The sequence below is a fragment of the Trachymyrmex septentrionalis genome, unplaced genomic scaffold, assembly GCF_001594115.1.
Source record: "Trachymyrmex septentrionalis isolate Tsep2-gDNA-1 unplaced genomic scaffold, Tsep1.0 scaffold32, whole genome shotgun sequence".
Taxonomy (NCBI): Eukaryota; Metazoa; Arthropoda; class Insecta; order Hymenoptera; family Formicidae; genus Trachymyrmex; species Trachymyrmex septentrionalis.
In genome coordinates this window covers 1909457-1934818 of record NW_017305485.1, presented here as the reverse complement: position 1 = coordinate 1934818, position 25362 = coordinate 1909457, and the positions used below count along the sequence as shown (strand labels likewise).

The 25362-nt window shown below is 29.5% G+C and overlaps 1 protein-coding gene across 4 annotated transcripts in view; it reads left to right on the top strand.

The window, feature by feature from the left end:
* LOC108749980 (secretin receptor-like) overlaps positions 1-25362 on the top strand; it is a 58286-nt gene that overhangs the window by 11222 nt on the left and 21702 nt on the right. For 3 of the 4 annotated variants that reach the window (XM_018489106.1, XM_018489109.1, XM_018489110.1), the window contains exon 1: positions 21602-21694. In XM_018489106.1, the coding sequence (XP_018344608.1) occupies positions 21683-21694 (12 nt within the window). In that variant the 5' untranslated portion in view covers positions 21602-21682. Of the gene's footprint in view, positions 1-21601; positions 21695-25362 lie in introns of those variants that run through there. The other variant, XM_018489107.1, reaches the window with a different exon arrangement.

Sequence of the window (25362 nt, the reverse complement as noted above, 5' to 3'; positions counted from 1 at the left end):
TTTATATAATTATATATAAAATATTTTTTTCTCGAGTGTGATATTTGTCGAAAGCGAAAAAGACAGTTCTAGTGCAGTCGAGTGGAGAAACAGAAACCCTAAGCGCAAAATATTCCTGGAATGTTATATGGTTATTATTAAAAAATTAAAATAAGTTATTATAATATTTCGAAAATACCGTATAATATAATAATTTTTTAATATTATGAGAATATTCTATAGAGATTATATGTTCACTTATATAATATATATCCTAGGTATTATATCTTAATATCCCTGAAATATTATAAAAATATTTATAAATATTAATTATTTTTAATTTAGCGCAATCCAGTAACAAAAAGTTCTTATCAGTTTATACTGCATCTTGTGCTAAAAAACATTTTCGCATGATTTTAAGTAGATACATATCCAGTTCTACAATTGCGCGTCAAAATTATTTTCAGTCTTTGAATGGATACTTATACTAAACAATTGTAACAGTTTTATAAATTAAAGTAAATTTTATTATAATACTTTTTAATGTTTATACAATATTACAGTACCATTAAATAATGTTACTTTTAATAATCATGCAATATTATCAGTAGTGGACATATAACCTTCCATTAATATTTCGAAAATATTACTTAATATTATGTAATTTTAGTATATTCTTAAAATATTCTTAAAATACTACATTTAATATTTTAAGAATATGTTCAAAATATTATTTAATGTCAAATAATATTATGCACTTATAGGAAAACAGATTACTTGTTGTTCACCGAATATTATAAATAAAAAGGATAAAATGATATATTGTGCGTATCATGCGTAGTACGAAACGCACGCTCTAATACGCGTCATCTTTGGCAGAGATCGACGAGGGTGTCCGTGCGAAATAATTTTCTGATCGCAGCGAACTTCGCGTTCAATATTTTTCATAATATTCCTCGCAATATTCTGCGCTGTCGCGTCTACAATGTACTTACCAAGCACTGTGTGCTCTCGTATGTCTGTACTTACAAATGTTATATGTTCTAATTCCCACCGGGGCATAAGTCAACCAAAATATGAAAGAGATTTTACGACGTTCGCAGCCATCAGCGATTAGTATGCACGTCGTTTAAGCGCCTGAGATGGCGAGCGACTTCTCGCGCGATCGAGACGACGACTGACGGAGATTGTCGAGGGCGCCCGAGCGTTATTTTTCGAGCGCAACAAACGTACTTGTTCGTTCGCGTTTCAAAAGTTTTCATCTTACAATCTTCGCGCTGTCGCATCTGCGATGCATTTAATCTCACTACATGTTCTCGGATGTGTATACTTACGAATGCTATGTATTCTGGTTACCGCCGCGTCATAAATAAATGGATAGACGAAAGAGATTTCGCGACGTTCGCAGTCACCGGCAATCAGCGTCGTTCAAACGGCTAAGATGCTGGACGGCTTTGGCGCGCGATCGAGACGACGACTGGCGAAGATTGTCGACAGCACCCGAGAAGTATTTTCTGATCGCGGCCAGTTTCGCGTTCAATATTTTTCACCTCGCGATGTTGCATATCGCGACGTAACGTATTATATGTACTTCAGTCTGTTGCTGATTTTGCTGGATTGCTTGTGTTTTGTTTGATAAATTACTACAAATTCTGTATAACAGAATTCTAATAATTTAGACACTCGTCCTAGAAAATCGAGAAGTCCCAGGTTGAGGTAATATTTTTTGTAATAAGTTCTTTACAGTTTTTCTAATTTAATTTAGAGAAGATTAGTAGCGTTTTAAACTGATTGTGTTGAAAGTTCGAAAATTATCAGCGCGCAATCATATCTGAAATAAATTTATTTATCTACTAAAGAATACATATCGTATTATACGAAACAACTAACTTTGACTGATAATTCAATGATGGCGTTCTCTATTGTATTTGATCTAATAATTTATTAAAACGCAAGTAATCTACAGGGTATCCCAAATATTTCATGGGCAGGTAGAGCGAACTGAATTGAGTCAAAAAGTCCTGTATCATTTTGCAAGTTTTCTCAAGAGTTAACGAGATATTAATCTTTAAAGATAGTTATAATAAATATGCGCGCTCACTCGGCCTACTACTGCGAAGTGTATCCCAGTGAGAAATGATAATGAAATCGATATCGAATCGACGTCGATGTATCAATCGACGTATGGAAATCTACTTGTATATGGACATGAATGATATGTGAACAAAATAATAATGTTACTTCAATTTTATTAGTATATTCAATAAAATAACATTAATAATACTTTTCTACATTGTTAACACATGTGCAGGAATTGATACATTTAATAAAACTTATATACAGAACTTTTCGACTCAGTTTAGTCCGCTCTACCTGCCCATGAAATATTTGGCGATTATTTTAGGGCACTCTGTATATCAGGAACACTCTTTAAAACTTTTAAAGTGAATTTTCATTCTGAAGAATGGAATCTCATTCTTGAAGATTAAAAAATTGAGCTACTCTTTATCAAGACTAATTCAATTTTCACTCTTTAGAGTGAGATTCTACTTCAAAGAGTTTAGAAAGAGCAAGCATCGTGTGCCGCAGGCTTCAAGCATTACATACTCTCAGATGTGTATACTTACAAATGTTACATGCTCTGGTTATCGCCGCGTCATAAATCAATCAAGCGAAAAACGAAAGAAATTTCACGACATTCGTAACCAACGGTAATTAGTACGCATCATTCAAGCGCTGAGCTGACGTGTGGCTGACTTCGCGCGCGATCGAGACGACGACTGACGGAGATTGTCGAGAAGACCCGAGTCGTATTTTCCGATCGTGGCTAACGTTTGTCGCGTCCAGTACTTTTCACCTCGCAATGTTTTGCGCTCTCGCTTCCGCGACGCATTTATTCTCGCTACGTGCTCTCGGAAGTACATAATACTTACGAATATCAAGCATTTTGACTACCACCTCACCGTAATTCCAAACTATGGAAAGCCAAAATACGGGAAGGAAGCACGACGACATCACATCGACGTAAAAATGAAATTTAAGAAACGCGTTCAAGCAAAGTAAAACTACTCAGACACCATAATAAAGTCTAATGTTACGACGTAAAATGTGTTAAAAAATTAAAGATGTTTTTTTTAGAAGGCTTTAAGATCCTTTTACAAAAATGTCTTTAAGACGTCTTTTTAAAAATATTTTTAAGACTTCTTTAAGATGCCTTATGTCTCGTTTTTCGGACATTAATGTTGTCTGGATAGTTCACCAAGTAATTAAACGTGGTTGGTTCTTATTTTTGGACTAAATACATCAACCAATCACATTCAACTGCCCGGCAAGAAGATTAGCTCCTTAATCTGTTCAGCTTAAACACATCTACTTTAATATGTTGCTCGACGTATTAAATCGACGTATTAAATAACCAGAAACAAAATTGTGTAAAGAATAAAGGTATGTAAAGATTTAAAATAAGATATTAAATTTCGATGAACGTATAGTCTTAATTTCGAAGTTTTCAATGCATTCACAGTAGATCATCAGTACATCAGATGTATGAGATTCGCGCCGATTGATTCGCTGAGAAACGGCAAAATCGATATTTGCGTGAAAAATTTCAATGTGAAAAAATCTCCGTGAGAAACAATCAATAACAAAAATAGCCAAACAAAATGATGAATAGTTATCTTAAAAATACAAAATGTACACTTAATACCTGAAACGTTATCGTATGTCTCGATGACTACATAGTATCACATCATAGGTATGTTTACTTTTTTTTAATTCTACACAGAGTTTTACACAGACTTTATGTTTATCAACAAATATTGTAAAGCAATAATGTAATAGTAAATATGCTGTGAATCGAAATTTTTATTCGCGAATTTAAAATTGTATTTATGATTTTATACGTCGTATAAAGTAAATGTACTAGTACTGTAATTAGTAAACAGTTAATGGACATGACCTAATTATTGAACGAAACGATAAAAATTTTTAATATTAAGCTTTCAATATATGTACGGTTTTAAATAAATTCGTTGTATTTAAAAATTTAATAAGACGAATTTATTTAGAGACGTACGTACCATTGAAAGTTCATTAATATTAAAAATTTTTCTAAACAAATATATATAATGAGGCTTGAAAGAATCTATCAGTGAAAAATATAAAAAAGCCTATCAGAGCCTACATCAGCCTACATAATTAACGCAAACTCCAAGTTAATGATTCCCGACAAATTAGTTCATTCTTCTTTATCCAAATGCCAAATTAGATAAAGTAAAACCGAAGTCATATGCATTGCGTCACTACGTAGAATCACATCGCTCAGATTGTCAGATTTGATGTAAGCGTTTTCTCGCGGCCTCACGTAAAGGACTTGTGGTGTCGACAGTCAGAGATACATCATTGTACAATAATGTGATTCTACATAGTGACGCAATGCATATGACTTTGGTTTTACTTTATCTAATTTGGATAAAGAAGAACGAACTAATTTGTCAGGAATCATCAACTTGGAATTTGCGTTAATTATGTAAATCCGATTTATATTTTATATTGATAAGAACCCGAATTGAAGGCTTGAAACGTATATTTTATTTGTTTTGTTACATTCACACGAAAAATAAAGAATCTTTGTGCATCCGAATAGCTGATGTAAGTTCTGATGGACTTTTTTACATTTTTCACTGATAAATTTTTCTAACTAAATAACAAAAAAATTCTATTTTTATAAATTTATAAATTTATACGGGAATATTCAAACACTAAGATCTGCTTTGACAGAAAAAATAAAATTTCTTTTGTTTAATCAGATTTATTCTCATCGGTCCATTTCAAATTATAATTCTTTGAAGCTTTTATTATCTCGTCCAATAATTGAGTTCACTAACTAGTGTATTTATCTTAATATAAGAAAGTATTTAAAGAATAAAATATTATACACGCGTATAATATTTGTTAAAAAATACATACACGTATACATAAAATCACAAACACATACACGACATAAATATGATATTATACATCAAATTCTATCTTAAAAACTTATGTGAAAACGTCAAAAATGGATCCCACAAAGGATGGAGTTCAAGGATATTAAATAGCAAGAGATGCGTAAATTCAGTAAATTATCTCTCGAAACTGCGTTTAAGTTTGTGCCTACTGCATGGCAGTGTGAATTTCAGAATTTCACCGGGCTCATACGCGACTAAAAAGTTAATAACACCGCAGCAAGTTTCTAGCGCGAAATTACACTGCCGTAACGCAAACAGCGATTTCTAACCAGAAGGCTGATTAAATATGTAAACGCGTTGCGTTGAGCTACAGATACTTGTAAGTATGTTGATATTAATAAATAAAGCGCAAAAATTGCTTTAGGAAGCACGATTGAATAGCGTGGTCGCAAATTTTTGTTCTCATTGTCAGAATATTTTCAGAATATTTAAAGGACGCGATACAAGAGAGCAAATATTTTATAGATAAAATACATCAGTCTTAGTCTCCCTTTTACTCGATTATACATCATTGAATTCGGCTTTGGTCTCTAAAGTCCACTTTAGATGTTACAAAAAATTTAGGACAGAATTCTTCTTATGGCTTCACATACCATATATAATATTTGCTGTTTAATATCGTTAAGCTCCATTCTTTACAAAGCTCATTTTTGATATTTTACATCAGTTTTTAAGATAGAATTCTATGTGCAATTTCATATATACATACCGTGTAATTTTATATGTATATGTATTTTAATAAATATTGTATGCATGTGTATTTCTAATACTTTAAATAGTTTTGGTCTCTAAAGTTCATTTTCTCAAATCTAGCAAAAAGTTCAGGATAGAACTCTTTTTATAATCTCATATTCCATATATTTTAATATGTGTAAATAATTAATATATAAATATATATATTTCTGATTTTTTGAGTGTTTTGTATTTTATACGCTGTTTTTTATAAAATTATAAATAAAATTTATCTCAAATTCTAACTCACAGATTATTTCAAACGGACTTTAATTACGAATATACGTACGTTTCAAGAATGTTTGCAATAAATGTTGGTAATTATTATTAATTTTTAAAGGCACATTTTTAATGAAAACGTGAATGAGTTTCCGTGAAAAGAACAGAACAAAAAAAATGGGATTTTTTTGTTTTCCGACACAAATAAGAAACAATGTGGCAAGTGCAATATGACGTAAAAGAAGGACTTTATTGGTAATAAGAAGTTCTTGCCGCATTATATACCTACGTACATTTTATTTTTAATTAGATCTTCGCAAAACTTATGAGATTTGATATCTTTCACGACGAGACGTGAATTAAAATTAAATTAGAATTGTGACTAGAAAAAAATTAAAATTTAATTAAAATACAACTATTTAAAATTAAAATTAAATTAAAGAATTATCTTTAATTTTATTACCTACAAATATCACTATTATTTATCACAAATAAAATACAATATTTTTTACTGTCAATATGTTCCTAAGTTTGGCGCTATACTTTTTTAAGAAGGAAAGGATTAATTTTCCTATAATGCATTTATATGTATGTATGTGAAAAAGTTAAAATCTTTTACGTCAGTCTAAAAGGATCGATTCGAAGTGCGCTGTACAAGAAATATTTCCTTGTGAAGCCAACCATATTCGCAAGAAGCATACAGTCGCGAACACGCGTCACTGAAAGTTTCGATTCGCCCACATGAAGATCGATTCGATGGTCGTGCCAATTTTCTCACGATGATTGATAATAATCGATTCCCAATTAAAAATTTGTTAACAGATAGAGGAAACGTACCTTTTTACATATATATACATAGAGAAAAATATTAGTCCATATCATTCAAAAATATAATTAGTAATCTCAATTTTTACATTTCTTATGTATACCTATGTTCGCTTTTTTTTGTACATTGTAAAGTATCAAGATATTTTCTAAAACTGCGAAGAAAATTTTAAAAACTATTTAATAATGTTTCAATAATTTTCTGTAAGAAAAGTACAAGCAAAAGAGCAAGTAATAATTTTCAAATAGGCAAATACGAACATATTTGCCGTGAGTAAAGCATGCACTAGTGTCGCGATGCTTCTTTGCATAAAACAACATTATATTAAGTGATAAGTGAGAAATACGTCGGTTTTTCTCATGCTCAAGGGACTCATTTATGAAGCCTTAGTGAGAAAAAACTCGTTTCGCTGCCACTTGAAAACATGAAGAATTTAAAAACTAAGCATCTACGTCAAGAAACAATAGCCAAAGAAGATTAATTAAAAGATCGAGAAAAAAGTAACTATTCAATTTTTATTAAATTGCATTAATTAAGCAATAATTAATAATCATCATATAAATATCTATATAAAGTTTAAGGTATTAAAATTGCCAAAAAATTCATCAAGCCTTAATTTTACAATTATATTATTTGCTTCTTTATTTAAAAAATTTTTAATTATTCTTTAAATCTTTTAAACATATCCATTTAGATTTTTAAGATAAATTGTTTTCATTATATCTTCGTGAAAAATTAACCAATGTTAGTCATAATTCCGGTATACTGCATATGTCATATGTGTCACCTTATAAAACAGCGGCACACCTTTATTGATGTCGGCGTATATTAATTGCGAGACTATACTTGATGAAGTAAACCAATTAGCAATGACCGATAGTGTTACATCAAGGCCATGGTCTGCTCTTTTGTTTTAATATATTGATCGACAGGATATTCCTATAATTTGAGACTAATAATCTCTTAGAATCATTATCGAAACGCATGTAAAATTATATTGCAAAATTTCGCAGAACTAAATTATTCAGAATTTCATAAATATTGTTAAAGATACATTGATCAAGTATTATATTAAAAAAATTAATTTCTATTTTTAACTACTTGTTGCAAAAAGGTCTCTGAATATTTAAATCAAAAACGTTTATTGCATGAAAGATTTTTTTTTAATATTTTGAAAAGAGTATAGAAGAAAAATTGTGTTATAAACGGTTCACATCAAATCCAGAAAATTTGATACCAATGTATATCAACTTTACATAATCTGATCAAAATGTCAAAGTGAATAAATATTAATTCGTAGAAAGAGTATCAATTGTAGAACGAGTATTGGTTGTAGCTTTTTTATTTTAACGTAATAGACAAACAAAATTTCCATTAAGTAATTAGAAAAGAAAAATGATAATAATTAGGCTCTGAGGAATCGGCGCAGTAGATGATATATAATTATTATATTACAAATATATTAATTTCACAAATTTAAGAATTAAAAGACGAACGTTTTAGCTAACATTTTGATCATCTTCAGTGTAACATGTTTAAATGATAATTTATATAGCGTGCATCAAATTGCAGTTCCCAGTGACTAATCCGCATAGTGTTTTTAATCTACACTGAACAAATTTACTAAAAAATCTTAATACGTATTTCCATGGGCGGCAACTTTTATGGAGTATTTCACACATCAGAATTTTTTATGTGTAAAATTCCACATATGAAAAATTCCTCATGAACAATTTGAGAATAACAAGTATTAAACTAAAAATTCAAATACTATTAACAATGCCGGTGACGTCGTGTATTGCAGAACGTTCTTTTTCTGCACTGAAAAGATTAAAAACATATATTTACGTTCTACAATGCAACAAACTCGAGTGAATTCAGCAACTATATTACATGTGCACTCCGAGATTGCTGAAACTTTAGATATTGATGTACTTATAGATGAGTTCATTATAAAAAATAAAATTGGGAATTCAACTTGCTCTATGAGATTAAATTTATTAAATTTTTTCATTAAGTTTTGTTTTATGAGTTTAAGTATGTTCTAAGTTAAACTATATAAGTAAATTTTATAAATATTTATAAAATATTTATAATTTTGTTGCTTATCATTTTGTACGATTATAAGGAGATTTTAATATGGAGATTAAATAAGTTCTAGAAATGTTTTGCTCTCCTCCCACCCCCCACGATCAAGTTGTCCAACTCCAAACTTGATGAATCGACAAGTCCCCTTCCCTGCATATTTCTTTGAATAGTACTAAATAAACATTTATTTACAGTAAATAAATATTTACTTAATAAAAAAAATGATTGTTAAAAAAATCATAATGGTTTTTGTATATATATAATAATATAAATATATATTTACATTTAGTAAATATTTACTTAGAACTCTCTCTCTCTCTCTCTCTCTCTCTCTCTCTCTCTCTCTCTCTATTTAAACAAATATTTATTAAAAATTTTATATTTTTTTAGTGTGCGTAGCCTTTTCTATTTTATCTCACAATCGAATGTAATCTTTGTTTACCGTGATACAAAAGCATTTTAAAAGAGAATCGTAACTTTATTTAATGGTACCTTTACAATAAGCTACTGTGAGAAGATATCGGTTTTACTATGATCCGTTGTACTAATTGAGCAAAGTGGGACTCGCGTGAGTAAAGGATTTCATGATAGACTTTTACTGCGTTTACCAACATGTTATATAGCATCCTATTTCCGTTGTCACACGCTACGAATCAGTATTTCTGTAATCTTTAGCTGCGATACGACTCTCGCGTTAAACATGAGGAGGGTTAGTGTTAATTTAGTTTCGTAATTGTGAGGTAATGTGTACTCGTGAGACATCTCGTATCTTCAATCGTTTATACTTCCTATATAGGACGAAATTTAACTTTGAAAAAAGTCTTATTACTTTCCTATTAAATGCAAAAATATTTTAATTATATAAATTTGTATAAAATTATATATAATTTTATATATACAATTTTATATAATTATGTATAACATTTTTTTCCTTGTAATTATTTCTTTTCGCAATAGTGTCCAGAAAGTACACTTCCTCTATTTCTAGAAAATACAATATATTTCCTCTTTATTTTCAAAAGATACGTTTAGTATATAAGACGAGAGTTGGAGATATTTTTAATAAGACGCGATTTATTATGTTGAAATTATAACAAGATACGTTTGTCAAGATGATTATTTTCATTTTAACGTTATTACATTTAAGACATTTTCAATAATTCGCATACGGTAAAGTGTTCTCAAAATTTTTTAAAACTGCTACTAATATTTCTATCAGTTATGAACTCATGCCATTTCCTAAATTTATTTTTAATACGATTATAATATATAACTATATTTATTCATTATTAGTTAATTGTGTTACTTTCAACTTGTGCTCTCCTCGAGATTACGATATAGAAATTCAATTATATTTATGAAGAACACGGTATAAATGTTATTTCTCTGGGATTGTGTCAACGTAAGTTGTGTGCAAGAGATAAGCATCTTGATTCACTTCATCAATGCACTTATATAACAAGAGCAATTGAAGCTTCGCTCACATAATTGAAGATTAATTCTCGCGCGAAGCAAAACAGACAATAATGCATACATTAAATCATAATCGTAGAGGACGGACGATCTAGGTACAGGTAACTAAATGAGACTTAATGCTCCAAACAATATCAATTAGCAACTAACGCGATTCCTTGTAGATATATGTCATCTGTTAATTAACGACGGACCCGTCGACAAATGCCACCCGCCAGCTCACAATGGGAATTATACAACTTCCTCTTATTCGATGAATTATGTTATAATTGATTTTGGCAATACTTCGTATTCATTAACCTAGTACCACTAATTTTTAGCAGTAGCAAAAAATATTTATGCCATTAGTAATGATACATCTCTTCAAAATCTTTTATTTTATGAATTTTTAAATATATTTTTAAATATAATATAATGTTAGTTATTTTTTATTAATTAAAAAAAAAGTTTTAAAAAATATTATTTTACACTGAAATTTTAATTATGTCTCTGCATACGAACAAAAGCTGAAAAGTATAATTCCAACTTTTTCTCATCTGAGAGACAATGGCTGATAACCCATTTTTATTTTAAAATCATAGTCTTAAATAATCTTAAGATACTAATATGGCGATTGGCTCATGACATTTTAAGCTCATGACTGTATTTAGAACGATCTGAAATATAAAACCAAGTAGAAGTTCCAGCCAATATATTCTCTCTCTCTCTCTCTCTCTCTCTCTCTCTCTCTCTCTCTCTCTTTTGCTCTTTCTATTAAAATTTAATTTTAAAAGTATTTAATTATATAATTAAGACAGATAATTGACATTGACAATATTGAGTAATACAAATAATTCTATATAAAAAAATATTTAATTTATTCTGTAATAACTTTTTTTATTCAACGAAACACGTTTAGTATTTTTATTCAATGAATCGTTTAATACTCAAAGCTCTTAAGTTAAATCCTCCAATTTGAAAGATCTCACGAGCGATTGCTATCATTCGGATTATTAGATTCAATTATACTTGATCTCCATCATAATATGAACAAACAAATGTTACAGTCCAACAAAATAATGAAGCTAGACGTTTTGTCGAATAGTAATATGATTAACTGTATTACGTACTTCAGAGCTATTTGTAAGATTGAAGTGCCAGTAGGTATTAACGGATATATTTGGATGAGATATTACTGTATGAATTTATTGTATTGATCCGTCTGACTGACTGGTTGATCACATATTTAAACTTTGTTTAAAAATAATAGCAACATATATTATTATACATATATAATAATATATATTATCACACATATATAATAATATATAATAATAGTTTAACGAACTTTACATTAATAAGAGAAATGAAAATCATTGATAATTAAGTATACCACAACTTTAAACAATTGCGCTCCAAATTCGTATCTCTGATATTTGTATGCGTTGCATACCTATGTGGCAAACCAACTATCATGATGAACTTTATTCAGTCATAGAGAATGATATACTTCTATCCTCTCAGCTCTCGAGGGATCTACCCAACTCGACCAACCTATGGAGAGCTTTTAGCGGAAAAGCTTTGGAGTTGCTAAACCTTCTTCAAATCAACTTGCAAAAGCACATTGAAATTCCTAAACCTTCGCATAAAGTTCCTCCGGTAAATTACGACATTATATCGAGGTTTAATAAATAATAAATGACTGCGCCTATGAACTCACTTGTCGCGAAAATTTGGGTCATTTCATATTTTCCATTCGTCCAGCAATTTCAACAGTAATAAAGATTGAAATAGGATTTGACCTATTATTGTCCAAATAACAGAACATGTTACACAGATGGCGAAGGCCACGACCGAAATTGTCGAATAAGATTATACTTTATTCAATAACTAGAAATTAATCTTTTTTAATATGTTCAACTTTCATTTGCCCTTGTTGTTTTCATTGGCGAAGCGAACATTGAAACTACGAACAATTAATTTGACGGTCGAAAACTTGTTTGTTCTGAGTGCTCGGTCGAATAGTACCTTAAATCACTGAAAGTGATTGTTATTACTTAGTCTGAAAATGAGATTGCTAGTTGCCAATTAACTTACAACTTTATGTCTCAAATGTCGTCCTCCCGTTTTGCTTTCTCATTTTAGCATTGACATTATTCAACTAGCAAAACATTGTGTTTATCTTTTGTCTAAAAGTTTGTTTCTTCGCTAGTAGTTTGCTATAAAGATTTCCCTTGTTGCTTCTGCTAAGTTGGCTAAATAATTGTTTCCGCGAATCGCATTGGACAATCATGAATATTCTATGAGGATTTCGACGAGACGTGGAATGTTCTTCTTTTCACAATGAACAATTAAAAGCAGACTAGCACATACATGTATTTACATACATGGCTTTTCAGACAACAAAAAGTATCTGAAATCGCTTCATAAAACGTTTTCTGTGTCTAAAAGACAACTTAAAGACGTCTTACGTCAAAATGTTAGGCTTTGTGTTATTTGAGTTATTTAAATATTAATATTCAGATAGAAATAAAAACCGTCATATAATAATTATTATGTACTTCTTAATTATTATTCAAAAGCAGAAATTATTTATTATCGATACATTGAATTAAATTATTTATTCTCAATCATTGATGAAATATTAAACAAGTATTTTTGATGTTGCAAATTAAAATAAAATTCACGGAGAGAGATTCAAGAAGAGATTTCCGAGATCTGTAAATAACCACTCGCGACATCACGACAACCATCCGCATAATTACGATTGGATTACAGTTGGGTGACCTAGTGATTCTTAAAATAACTGTGCTTAACGAGCTTACTCTATGAGAAGGTACCTGAAAGGGCGGTTTGTCATTAACAAATCTAGCGTCTCGTGGGCATTGAAATTGACGAAGACTTGAAAGTTTAAACTAGGCGTGTCTTGACCCGAAATCAGATTACCTTTCGTTGCGAAATGAGGATAGGTGTGCCAACGACGAGTATTATATTTGTCTCTACTTTTCATTGAATACTAGCGAAAGGACATAATCACAGACAACATGCATTATTACATCTTTAAGAAAAGACAGCTTACAATTACGGTGTCGCGTGCCATGTCTATCATTTGTTGTGCCGAGCTTCTTGTTCGAATTAAGATCGCGAGTAATTTACTCAATATTAAGGCATAAGTAAAGCACACGAACTTATTAATTTAACGAGAAAGTTTTATTATAGGAAAGTTACGGGAAAAGGTCAAGAAAGATTATAATGAGCTCGTTCAATAGAGGAAAATGTAATAAGTAGCTTTCGAAGTTTTTTCGATTATTCATAGTTATTAAAACACCGCATTAATCTCTTTTTATTAAAAGTTAATTAAAGTTGTTATAACGTAGATGGATTGTATATTATTTGTTTACGTTATTCAACGTTTTTGAGACATCCCGTATATTCTGTAGCTTTCTGCAGTTTCAAACAAAATTGAAATTCTGCAAGGCCCTTGAGAAATCGGCAGAAAAAGAGTCGGCAGAATTATACGAATCGTATTATCTTGGACAAGGTTTATGATCTCACTAGCCACCGCAATGTTCCAATTGGATGTTTGTTTGTCGCCGTGAACGTCTCTATAAAATTCTTTTATCCTTACAATCGGCAAATTTTTTGCCGTCCAACCCATTACACGCACCAATTTCAAGTCCTTATTTACGAGCATAAGTTCCCGCAAACGTGTACCAATCCTTTGAGAAACGTCACAAATATTTCACAGGCATTCCGAATATCCGCAAGATATTCAGGAAATATGATGCGAAAGTGATTTCGGAAGATTGGAAAAGTCTGATGTGCATTCTTTATTTGACGAAGAAAAGATCGGAACCGTCGATTCACGATTTGTATGACTCAGATATATTTGACATATAAAACAGTTCAAGAAAAGAACATGTCTTTTTATGTGCTAGATGCATTGAATTTTGATGAAAATCTTTTCCGATTTACAAAACAACTTATTTTTTTAAATAAAAATATTAGGGAAGGATTTACATGCATTTATCATTTATTTGTATTTTTTGTAATTCTTGCGAAGTAATGACTAAACATACCAAATTATTATAAATATAATTACATTTATTTCTCGGATTTTATGATATAACTTTTCCAAATCTGAATTTTTCATATTTATTATACATGGTGCATGTATGCATCATATATAATAAAAAAGAAAAACAATTGTTACTTTGATTTGTAGAAATACAATGTAAAGAATGAAATTTTCTTAAGGAATACGAAATACAAAGAAAACTGTCAATTTTATTTTGCTGTGTTTGAATAGGACATACATATGAAAATCGGAAAATCAATGCTAAGGGCATTTTGAATATATATCTCGAAAACGTATAATATACAAGTTATCTGGCAGAAAATATAACCTTAGAAAATATAGAATATTCTGTTGCTTCGTCCCTTAGGGATAATATCTAATATTTTTTCTTTCAGACTTCTATATAACGAGGTTGTAGGCTGCAAATGACATTGCCAAGAGAAATATTTCAAACTGCTTCAAAGAGACAGCTAATTATATAAAATAAATGTTCCCTGTAAATATCGTTTCTAGTATATAGATACAACAATTTTTAAATAACAACGGTATAAATTTTTAAATAACAATTTTTAATGCGCTAGAAATTAGTTTATAATAATAATTATAAAAATAATGGTTAATTATAATAATAATGTCAAAAATGTTAATAATTTAAGATTTTTGCATCGTTTAATTAATGTAGCTACCAATGTAGCTATATAATTATCGTCTCTTTTTTTATTACATATAGTGCATATATAATATAAAAAATTCAAATTTTAAAAGCTAAATTATAAAATCGGAAAAATAAATATGTACATAATTATATTCATAATTTCTGCACTGTTCAATTAGAAATAAAGGATTGTATAATAATGCGACATAATATGATGTACAAAGTACGAATAAAAGTTTTCATATACGGCTTTATTATTGCAATAGACAGCATAATGCATATCTCGCTTTTCTCTATATAATTATTAATCATTTTATAAAATTCATTAAAAATCTGTTAAAGCATAATTCAGAACATATCCATGACCAGCAACAAAGGTATCGATTCATCAACTATACATTTGCGTACTATGACTGAAAAAAACAGTGTTTCAATAGCGAACAGCAGGGAAACAACTTGTTGGACATTAGCTTAGTTATGTAACATGGATTTATTTGCAACAATACTCTCCAATAGCAATCGATCGATAGAAGTACAACGAACAGCGCAAGAGCAGAGTATAAAATCATAAATAAATATCCACTTATTCAGCAGATTAACAACGAGTGGATTCACGAAGCCGCGAACGGGACACACTTCTGGGCTTTCGTCGCGTGACACGATCTGAAATAGGCCATCGGGTATGTGGACCAGAGCAGAGGCAAGTTGAAAAGATCCCGCTGGTGTTCTTATGATTTTTCCTACTATTGTAATATTATAAGAGACACTTTTCCCTTCGGTATTTTTCTTTCCAACAAATTGATATACCAATAATTGGCTAGTAGAAACTTTTCGTTCAAGTCACGTTTTTTGAAAGATTAAACGAGAAAAATCCGTTTAACGAACGAATATCATGCGGAATCTTACCTTATGTATATTACGCAAAAATCAAGTAAAAAAGCTCGGCAATCAAAGAAACTTCAGGAGAAATAAGGTTAGCGTTTTACTAGAGGATTTATGTTAGTAAATTCGCAATTAAACTGCTGATCTTGGATGAACTGATGCAAATTTAAGAACTTTTCTCGCTCCTTCAATAATCCCTCTATTCAACGCGCTGATGCATAATGCCAGAGTCATACATAAGTTATACAGAAACTTATGTATAAAATATCTTTGTGTCTTAAGTGGGATTGACTTAAACCTCATTAAACTCACGAAATCTTGTTTTGCATCGTTGTTACGTGACGTCAATATTTGTGCGGGAAAGATTATCGCAACAAGAATATGAAAGCTCAGGATCGCTTCATGTAACACAAATGAGCAACGCGGTTCTTCGTTTCAAATAGAACATTCAAACTACTGAAGTGACATGAAACTAATAAGTTTCGTGATAAGAATATGAGATATTTGAATGATAAATTTTTACTGAACATATTTTTATTTTATATACATATAACGCATACGTATTTCCATACAGTTATATATGAATAATTTGAAAATTTTCCTCAGATTTCTTATATCTCTTATTATTAATTAATAACGAGTTTTTAAACAGTATGGAAAACATCTTTCCAGAATAGAATTATGGCTTTGTCGAAATCTTCTTAGTTTTACGAATCGATAAAAATTTAATTCTTAAATCGAAATTTTAGTTTATCGGCGCACCAAAGAAGATAATCTTTATTTCCAAACTAATGCAGACTCTTTACTTGCATTATCGAATTTGTCGTTCTTTCTCTTGCGTTAAAATTTTAATAAAATTTCTACAACTGTAACTTTTATTCTCAACATTTGAGCAGGGATATCGCAATGTGTCCTCTTATTACTTCTATATCAATTGACAGCGCTATTTTCCTTATATTGTGTCCAAATCAACGAACCACAAAAGCGAATTACCTACAATGAAATACGTTTGTCTTATTTTCTGATAAACTAAATCTCAACTAATGTGAATATGTATATGTTATTATTACATATATACAACATAATCTAGAAGTTCTTCTTTATAATATCTTCTTTTTATTTTATATAATTTTTAAAATCACATTTTTTGTTATCTTCTATATTGTATATCTTTACTGTTGATGATAATGTATTAATATTTTAAATTTTTGAATTATTTTTTTATCCATAAAATATTTTTCCAATTGCAAGAATATCGGTAATATTCATTACACACAACATAAAATTGGTATGCGTATTTGAGAAGTAAAAAGATTATGTTAAATTGCGGCTTCTTGTTTTTGTCGTCAAAGGAAGAGAACTTTTATCACAAGAGGAATTGACATTTTCACACAAATTAAATGAAGTACAGAGCGGTGAAATATTAGGTATTTAGTTTGAAAAAGAACACAAAGATACGAGATACAATTGAGATGAGCTGAAAATATCTTTAACCTATTATCTAACCTGTTATCTAACCTTTAAATTAAAGTTTCTACTGAGGGACTTTCAATCCAGAGTGACGCGAAAAATATCGTAATACTGTAAAGTTAATACTTTCTTTACATTTATTTAAATGTGTAAATATCTTTAGTGCACCGAAAGTATATAAGATGTAGTATATACATTCTAATATGTCTCTCTCAAACTGCAATATTTAATTATTCAAATGCTATTTCGTTTATATCATTTCTTCCACTCCTTTTTATTTACTTCGCGAAATTACTTAATAATAAATTTATAATTATAATATATATTCATAGAAAGCGACATTCCCCAGAACTCAGTACACTTGTAAAGTTTCTCGTAAAAAAATTAACATTTTTTATTAAAAACTTGGTGTTATAAATTAAGAAAATGTACTTGGATACTCATAATTAAAAAATATAATTATTTCTTACATTTTTGTTCTAAATAATATAAGCATCTTGTATGTTATAAAAATCACTCATATTACGCAAAAAATATATACAAAATAAAAAAAGTAAACGTAATTTTACTTAGCTTTAATTGAATTTTTGCTTGAGATACGTTTGTAGAAAACGCGAGATCTCAATTTAAGCTCATTAGGAGACTATGAATAATTCCCGTGATGGTATAATTGACTTTCTAAGCGTCGTCTCAGCGGAAGGGCTTTTTTCATAATTGTTTGATCATCCACGCTGTTGGCTTTATCATTATTTTATGTCCGCAAATTATGTTTATTTTAATTTAATCGAATACATGCGCTATTGTTCAATATTGCGGGATATTTTTGTTGCCGGTAACTAGGAATTCTCGCAGAATGCCACTTGAATGCTTCTGACACTCGAATACCTCTCGAGACTCTCGAAATCGCAATGCTAATCTATTTCAATAGTATTTGTGCATTATGTCGCATGTTGAATGCGTATCGATCGATTAAACGTGAAAAACATACCGTATATCTATCTGAATTTTTAACAGACAATGCAACTTTTAATTCAGTTATATTTACATATATTGTTTATATGTACAACAAAATTTTAATAGTTTTTAAAAATTCATGAAAAATACATTAATATACTGTAAACATTAATATACTTTTACAGACTTCATATATGGTCTTCATAAAAATTTATATTTTGCATAATTTGAATAGTATACAGTACGCATAATACATATTTTTATAAAGTTAACTTGTGTGATTTAACATACGTCACAATTTCAAAAAGAAAGAAAAAATACAAATTAAGAACATTAAATAATTTTTTATGTTTTATATATAGCGGCCGCAATAAAAAAATGTAAATTAGTTCTAATGCGACTTGAGTATACTTTATGTATGAGCTCCGTGATTTATTGCCCGAGTTACATTCTCGGCCGATAAATTTGATCCTCTCAAGCTTGACAAATTTGACATAACGGTTAACAATGTATCGCGGAGATAACCATTTGGAGGGCATACGTAATCGATAATGCAACGTATAGCCGACGCCGCATGACATATCCTTGATATTTAAATTTATCAACCCGTTTGTGACATGAAATGAGTTCACAATCCGTTGCTCGCGAATAGATTATTATAGTCTGCTTGTAATCAACTATTGATGACTCTTTCGATAACCTTGTGTTAATGCATGTAAAGTTAGTATGCATTTATGCATACAAATAGCCTGGGTTGGTAACGTTACCTCATAAAAAGAACTCGTTACCGTAACCGTTTTTTTTTTCTAAAAAATAACTCGTTCCCATTACTCGTTATTGATTTGCAAAAGTAACTCGTTACCATTATCGTTCAACTCAAAATATAATGAATCGTTACTTTTTTGTTACTTTCTTTTCTTGACACTAATAGAATATTATATGCATATTATATACAGATTTTTGCGATAAATGTAAAAAAGATGATTCAAAATCAAAATTCTATTTTTTAGTAGAGGAATAGAGCTCAAAAAATATATACCTATAGTAAACATTGTGCGTTATTTTCTTGAATAAAATAGATGCTGTTATATTACATAATATATACTGCAATTTTTGTAATTTTTATACTTAAATAAATTTATTTTTTGTATTACTTTTAATAAGATATCTTTAAATTTTAAATTATATCTTTAACTCTTAATACATACGAGTATAGGTACAATTTTTTTTACTCTGCACGATGGGTCGTTTGTGTGTGGGTTAATTTCCATAATTTTTACAAATATACAAAAATTATGAATAGATTTTTATATATATTTTAACATCTTTAAAAAGCAATTATAAAGTTGTATATTTAAAAAGAAGGAAAGGATAAAAAGAATTATTTAGCCAGGTGCAGTATTTCGAAGAAAAGAAACAAGATATAAATGACTCATCGTGAATACTCTAAGGTAAAATTATATTATAATAAAAAAATAGTATTGTTTGTAATTTGCATTAACATATATGCATATATTTAATTTGTGAGATGTAATACAAAAAAAATTTCATTTAAAAAAATTAAATATACTGTAAAGATTATGTTTGAGTTAATCTATACGTGTGAATACAATGAAAAAAAGGCATCGCGTAATTTAAACAGCTAATCAGACCGTTAATGTTTCATTTCTGTTTTCTAGAGCTATAGTTACAACTAAACTTTTACATAGTTCGAAATAAAGTTATGATAAAAGTAACTAGTAAAATCGTTACCGTTGCCCTAAAAATGTAATTGCATTACCGTGAATGTTACTCAGAAGAAAATGTAACGTCGTTACCCATTCGTTACCGAAAAAAGTAACTTGTAACGATAACGACGTTACAAATAACGCGTTACTAGTCAACCCTGCGAAATAGCTGAAGACGCAACATGCGAACAATGTCAAATAATCCGTATTGCCAATAGATTCGCGGTCTGGATATGATCGCGGATATTAGTTGGCAAACTATTTACATTTAATTTAGTTATTCTAAAGTTTGTATTATGTTGCTTTCTAGCTTCATTCCCTCAAGTACTGTTAATACAAATTTGATAATTGAATTTAACAGTAAATTAATACACAGAAATTATCTCCTAATGAACGTTTATCTAACGTGTAATTTATTTTATTTTTTAACTTTTTATTAACTTGCAGGAACGATATCTTGTGTCTATTATCTACAAAGGCTGAACTGATACGTCAATAGGTACTACTATCCTGTAATAGCGTAATGGATACCTCGATATCCTTGATGAGTCGAACAAGTTGCGAAATTCCATGGTTGTTGTCAGCTTCGGTTTCCCGATCAATCGACTAATGATTATGGTATCTGGATAATAGACTGGAAAGACGTAGTATTATAAAAGAAAAAGAGGTGTTGTTTGTCTGACCTACTAATACACAATTAATTAGAAAACAAACAAGGGTGTGTTAGGCCATTTCAGATATCGTCGATACGAGATTTCGTTGATTAGTTCTCATTTGATTGTTCATCAACCTAAACGGCCGTTACTTTCGTAATGAACTTTCGTACGTTAAACATACGTTCTATTAATAGAATAACAAAAGATATAATAATCAGCCTTATACACTTTGCTTTGATTGCTTCTATTTTTATAATAAATTTCTACTTTAAATCTGTTTTAATAGCATAAAGATCAAATATCGATGATACTTTTTATTGATACTTTTGCTGTATTAGTTTATAAGAAATATTATTGTTGTTGTGCAACTACACTTATATTAATTTTTATTAATAAGAATATCGACATAAAAAATTCCCTTTTTATAATGTATAATATAAATATTTATCAGTTAAATCGGTCGAGTATCATCGATTTCGTGTGAAATACTTTTATCAAAATATTGTCAAAGCCTGCTGTTGCAGATATCAAGTTTGATAGTAAGTGCCGATCCCTGTTTTTGTGTAGAAGATTGAAGTTCCGTCAAAGCATTCCTTTATAGGTACATGACAGAAACATGATCTATCACATGTGCTTTCCTTCGTATAAGCTTATTAACCACATAATGTAATGATTAACATTCTATTCTAACATGATTAATAGTCCAAAAATTATCGTCTCGAAATAATTAAAAATATCGATACAATGTTACGAATTAACAACAATGTGCAACAATGATAACCAACTGTACTAAAAGGAAAACAGCGTCTTTCTTTCCCTTTTTTTTATGATACTGAATAATATCAGTGATTAATTAATGCGTAATATATTTTCAGAACAAACTATTCTGAGGATCAAAAAAATCATAGCTGCAAGAAGAAAACTCATTTGACGGACAATAATCCGAGAAACCGCCATGGAAACACACGTGAGTAATGATAAGTTATGCTGTAATGGCATATGCCAATTATAATATTCATACTTTGTAGAATAATTGTAGCTTTATTAATTTTTTCATCACCTACAGTGACGTTCGTCTTTTCTAATTAGAAACAGAAAACGTATTATATATAATATATAAAAGTATAGTGTTATTATATTGTCGCTTTATTAAATTATGTGATTTAACGTGCATTATAGTTTTACAGGATTGATTTACAATTGCGAGAATTTATTTAAAAATGCACAAAAAATACAAAAGAAGAAAATTAAAGATATTTTTTTATTTTTTATACATACTTTCTGTACATATATTTAATCTTATTTTTAAACTTTTTTTGCACATTATTCTTTAAATATATTCTTTAAATATTTCACTAAATTGTAAAGCAATGAAATCGTAAATCGTCCTATTTATTATTAATATTAATTAAATGATAATAATCAAATTCCAAAGATACATTTTTTTTATTGTTAAAAAAAGAAACAATTGCAAATTTCACACACATAATCTAAGAAATAAACAACAGAAAGTTGATTTCGTCATTATTTTATACTCAGAACGAATCCTCTTAGCTACGTTTTTCCATGACAAGAGAATTATGTATAATTCTCCGTAATTCTTCTGATAAGAAACATTTCAGAGATTCTGACAAAAGAATTAAAGAAAAACAAATCAGAACTGAAAAGTTTAACAGAGATAGTTCTTAATATCTTATTTAGTAACAGTCTTTTTGTTTGATAGTATCAATCTTAACTTATGTATAAAGTATATTTACTTGATGCGATCTTTTCATTTGTTGATACAAAATTTTATGGGATACATGAAATCCGGAACACACAGAAATATTCACTAAATATTTCTGCTGGTATCTTTAAATTTTCGCAGAGAGATAATCCGCTAAATATACATACAGTTGGAAGCTTTATCACAAGCTAAATGGACGTTTTCCTTGAAGTGTGCAGAAAATGCCAGAAGGGCCAGACAGATCGTTTTATTTGTAGACAAGCTGTCGGACGGCCTTTCGCGTGGCGAAACTATAAATTAAGTTTTCTGAACTATTCTTTGCCGCAGGAATTCTAAGAACTTTCAGCTTGGTAGAACTTTGATTATCGAGACATAAAAACTTAAACGAAATACAGTTCAAAAATTTCTGTTCTCCGTTTCGTCTTTTTTTTAATTTGACTCTTTTAAAATAATGTATATAATTTTCTATTGAATAATGTTTTGTATTACAGTCTCATCTGATTTAATTAATTTCCGATACCACAATTTATATTTGGTTTCTGTAAATTTTGCGTTTTTCAGCATACATTACATTTCGAATTTCGAATGGAAAATTTACTTAATAGATTTGTTATTTAATAAATTTTCCAACTAAATTTAGAAGTTTTTGTGAAACTTAACAATAAGAGCATGATAAGAGATTTAACTTTTTTATCTGTTATTTTAATTATTATTCAAAAGCAAGCCTACTTAAAACAGAAACGTTATGTAAAAAGTATACATATATTTAGCATCTAAAAAATAATATAAAATATCTTGTTGAACATCTTATATATCTTTTTACTAAAAAATCTTAAGACTGGAATTTTTTAAAAATTTTTCTTTCTTGGAAATAAATTGCATTGCCTAAAACGATTCGCAGTATTTTTAATAAATTTCTGTAAATGCTACATTGTTTGCTAGAGTCCAACGAGATCGTTTAAATACTAAGATTATAGTCACAGTTATTTATTCCACAAATAAAACGGATTTTAAACGATATTATGATAAAAATTATATACAAAACAAATTATATACAAAAAATTTTTGTTGGCCATAATAAGCATTATTTTCAATCTCATTGCACGCATATATTCTTACTGCAACTCACTCTTCCATTTAATTGAAAGTGCATTAACGCAATGTATCCTCTCGTTTGCAATGTAAATATTGTTAATATCAGATTCAGCATATCGATCCAGCAATACCACATTATTATATAATATACATGACTGATCAAAATAGTCCCAGATTTAATATCTATATATAGATTTATTTTATCATAACTTATACACATTTGAAAGTTGAGAAAAATCTGTATTTTTATAACGCAAATAATATATTAATACATAATATTTGTTTTTTTAGCTTGTTGAAATATTTGAATCTCGCGGTTTTTAAATTCTCATTTCATACAAAGGAGGAGAAAAAATTGAAGAGTTGTTCAGAAATTCCTTTCAAGATAAACATCTTCAATAAAGTTCACTAAGTATAGTAATAAGTTTGCTAAGTAAATTTTCTGAACAAATTAAAAACTTATATGAAAATCTTATATAAATAAATAGAAACAATACTTTTGATTGTATTAATATCGTTGATATCATTGGAATGTTTGCATGTTTTCGAACATGAATGTGACTCCAGCAAATTACTTTCGAGCTCGTTCAATGTCTCGCATACGTAATGAATGTAACTTCTACTTCGTAAATTCTTATAGGTGCTTATGCAAAAGCTCTGGGCGTATCATAAAATCCTATCATTTAGATAACGATTACGATGGAACGCAAATCTTATATTTTCTCACATGCGGTTTCCTGTGTAGAAACTCGTCTGCTCCAAGCGCGCTTTTAAATATTCTTTACTGTTCCGTAAAGCTCAACGATTTTCAACGAGGTCAAAGTGTAACTTTGTAGTAAAGATTCGTCGATTTCGTAACAACAAAATTTGCTCTGACACTTTGCGACGGCGAAACTTCTCTCTAGGAGACCCGTGCACTGATTTCGTTTCGGACTGCAGCTATCGGCACACATTCCAAGTATTCCAACGTGGAAAATGCAATGATGCGGGGATTTGAAGTTACCGAGCGATCCACCATCTCTAACTTTATAGGATTGTCGCAAAACTAGAAATCTGTGAAATCATGAAAATTGAGAACAGTCAGGGAAAAGTCCAGGAATTTTGCTAAATTTTCTGAAAAATAAAAATTTTTGGCTTTAAAGAAGTTTAATATGCGTACAAATATGCTACGCAACTTTGAAGTACTGCCAACTCAACAATTAAATGCAAGCAGTGTCAGCAATATAAATAGTAATTTACCTTCTCGTGTTAAAAATTATTCTTTCAACAAAGTATATTTAATGGTTTTCACATCAGGATTAAAATACAAAAATTTTTAAATATTATTGAAAACATCAAGGAAAATTATGAAATTTTGCTTGGAAATCAAGGAAAAATTATAGAATTTTAGAATGAGAAATTTGTGACAAGCCTATTTTAATATACAGATACAACTAATCAATATCTTCCTCTCTTCTTCTCTCTTACTCTCTCACTCTCTCACACACAATACACGCTCTCCCCCCCCCTCTCTCTCTCTCTCTCTCTCTCTTCTTTCCTTTTCTCTCTTTTCTTTTGTTTAAAAAAGCTTTTGTTTAGAGAAAGATGTCACTAACATTTCTCATTTTGTCTTTATTCTTTTAATAATTTAATCTCATAAAACGCAACGTTATGTATGCGATATGCAGCGCGATATATATGTGTTGTGCTTCATACAAGATATTGCTTTATGCTACACTGAGAAAATTGCTATGACACGATATAAAAATTTTTGTGCAGTATATGGCGAAAATATTTTGTACCGCAAGTTTGTTAAAACAAAACAAGCCCTCGAA